This window comes from Argentina silus (assembly GCF_951799395.1).
Source record: "Argentina silus genome assembly, chromosome: 1".
Lineage (NCBI taxonomy): Eukaryota > Metazoa > Chordata > Actinopteri > Argentiniformes > Argentinidae > Argentina > Argentina silus.
In genome coordinates this window covers 24,835,839-24,838,338 of record NC_139655.1, presented here as the reverse complement: position 1 = coordinate 24,838,338, position 2,500 = coordinate 24,835,839, and the positions used below count along the sequence as shown (strand labels likewise).

At 46.0% G+C, this 2,500-nt stretch overlaps 1 protein-coding gene across 1 annotated transcript in view; it reads left to right on the top strand.

Moving 5' to 3' along the window:
* map3k15 (mitogen-activated protein kinase kinase kinase 15) overlaps positions 1-2,500 on the top strand; it is a gene marked incomplete at both ends in the record, with an annotated part of 17,755 nt that overhangs the window by 4,406 nt on the left and 10,849 nt on the right. The window contains 6 exons of the mRNA XM_083678232.1: positions 302-408; positions 784-954; positions 1,286-1,398; positions 1,705-1,864; positions 2,053-2,203; positions 2,325-2,432. Of these exons, the coding sequence (XP_083534358.1) occupies positions 302-408; positions 784-954; positions 1,286-1,398; positions 1,705-1,864; positions 2,053-2,203; positions 2,325-2,432 (810 nt within the window). The remainder of the gene's footprint in view (positions 1-301; positions 409-783; positions 955-1,285; positions 1,399-1,704; positions 1,865-2,052; positions 2,204-2,324; positions 2,433-2,500) is intronic.

The window sequence follows — 2,500 nt, the reverse complement described above, 5'->3', positions numbered from 1 at the left end:
CACACACACACACACACACACACACACACACACACACACACATACGCACACATGCTCACACACACACACACACTCACACACACTAAAATGAGTCACTGACTGTGACGGGTCTGTAGACAAGATACCATGTCCAGGAAATATCAATGAGATTAAATGTGAACAATTAGTCTATTGAGTATGTAGACATCCCTCATACATATATATTTATTTTTTTGTCTTCTCACAATTTTTTCACTCAATATCCCTGAACCCCCTGAACCCTATGTGACCTCTAAACCCTAGTCTGACCTCTGACCCCCAGGACTATGATGCCATGGTGAAGCTGGTCCAGACTCTGGAAATGCTGCCCACCTGTGACCTGGCCAACCAGCCGATGATACAGTTCCACTACGCCTTCGCTCTCAACAGGTTAGACTTAAGCTTGACAGGCTAACGCAGTCTTGAGTTCATTGTAATGAACATATTGAGTGGCACGGAATATTGGTTGTGATTTGCCTTGTCCAATAACTTCTATCTAGTATTTCTGTTTATACTCTGTCCTGCCATAAGAGTATAGACCTATTATTTGCACCAGTTGACCAATGATAAGAGAGATAAACTGTTCAGACACTCCACAGTCACACTGTTGGTTAACTGCTTAACAGCTGTTAAGCTGGACAAGATTAATATTTGTGTCTATTTGTGTGTGTGTGTGTGTGTGTGTGTGTGTGTGTGTGTGTGTGTGTGTGTGTGTGTGTGTGTGTGTGTGTATGTGTGTGTGTGTGTGTGTGTGTGTCTTTGTAGGAGGAACAGTCCAGGGGACAGGGAGCAGGCGTTGCGTGTAATGTTACAAGTGTTACAGTCATGTGACCAACCGGCTCCAGACATGTTCTGTCTTTGTGGGAGGATCTACAAGGACATCTTCCTGGACTCAGACTGTAAGGACATGAAGAACAGAGACAACGCCATCCAGTGGTGAGAACAGGCACTGCACATATCTCTATTTCTATCTCTTGGTCTCTCCCTCTCTCTCTCCACCAAACTCTACATCACTCTGTCTTTGTCTCCCTTTCAGACCTCTCTCTCCCTCTATCTCCACCAGTGGAGGCTGGTGGAGGTAGAAATCGTAGGATGGGCTCATTTGGGCTCATGTTTTTTTAGCGATCATGCCCTTCTTGATTGTACAATCATGACCTCCATGTCATCAAATGGGTTAGGACATTGATAGTGTTATAGCTTGTTCTGTTCAATCTTTTGGACAGCTGTACCCTTTGACCTTACTACCCCCCCCCTCTCTCTCTCTTAGGTATAGGAAAGGTTTTGAGTTGCAGCCTACTCTTTACTCTGGTATCAACCTGGCTGTGCTGCTCATTGTTGCTGGGCAACAGTTTGAGAGTTCCATCGAGCTAAGGAAAATAGGTATGAACCAATGATGTATATAAACACATATACTGTATGTCTATGGTATGAACTCTTAACATTATTTCATAGCCTTAGGTTAAGGTCTCTAGCCTTCAGAGGCTGCCTCTAAAAAGCGTGTAGCACCAACTTCTCAATGCCCGAAGCGCATGTAATTTGAACAAAGAGCACCGCAAAAAAACCTTTGTTTGTTGTACAGAGAGACATTTTTTTTCTCTCTTTGAATACATCCATCAAATCTGTATCTCTCCACCGTCCCACGCTCTGTCTCCCCCCCCCCCCACCCACACTCTTTTCCTTTCTCAGGTGTGAGGTTGAACAGTCTGTTGGGGCGTAAGGGCTCTCTGGAGAAGATGAACAACTACTGGGATGTGGGTCAGTTTTTCACTGTTAGCATGTTGGCTAACGACATCCCCAAAGCTACGCAGGCCGCAGAGAAACTCTTCAAACTCAAGCCACCCATCTGGTAAAAAACCACCACACACACCTCAAACACAACAAAAAAAACAATGACAACCACTACAGCGCTTATGTACTCAAACTGCACTGGAACTGCAACTGCAAAAACTCAATCTCTCTATTTCCCTTCCCTCTCTTTCTGCCCTTTCTCTCTCTCTCTCTCTCTCTCTCTCTCTCTCTCTCTCTCTCTCTCAGGTACTTGCGGTCAGTAGTTCAGAACCTGCAGCTGATCCAGAGGTTTAAGAAGACGACAGTGGAACATTCCCCCCAGAGAGAAAGACTCAACTTCTGGATGGATATCATAGTAGAGGCTACAAGAGTAACCACCAACGGCCTGCGCTTCCCGGTACACACACACACACACACACACACACACGCAAGCATACACATAGACACACACATACACATACACACACACACGCACGCATGCACGGACACACACACTAATGAGGGTCTGTGTGTTGTAGGTGTTGATCCTGGAGCCCACTAAGGTGTACCAGCCCTCTTATGTGTCCATCAACAGCGAGGCGGAGGAGAAGAATGTCTCCATCTGGCACGTCTCCCCGGCTGAAACGGTCAGAAACACAGTCCTCCTCTTCTCCTCCTATCCCTCTTTCTTCCTCCTCTCCTGTCTTCTCCATCC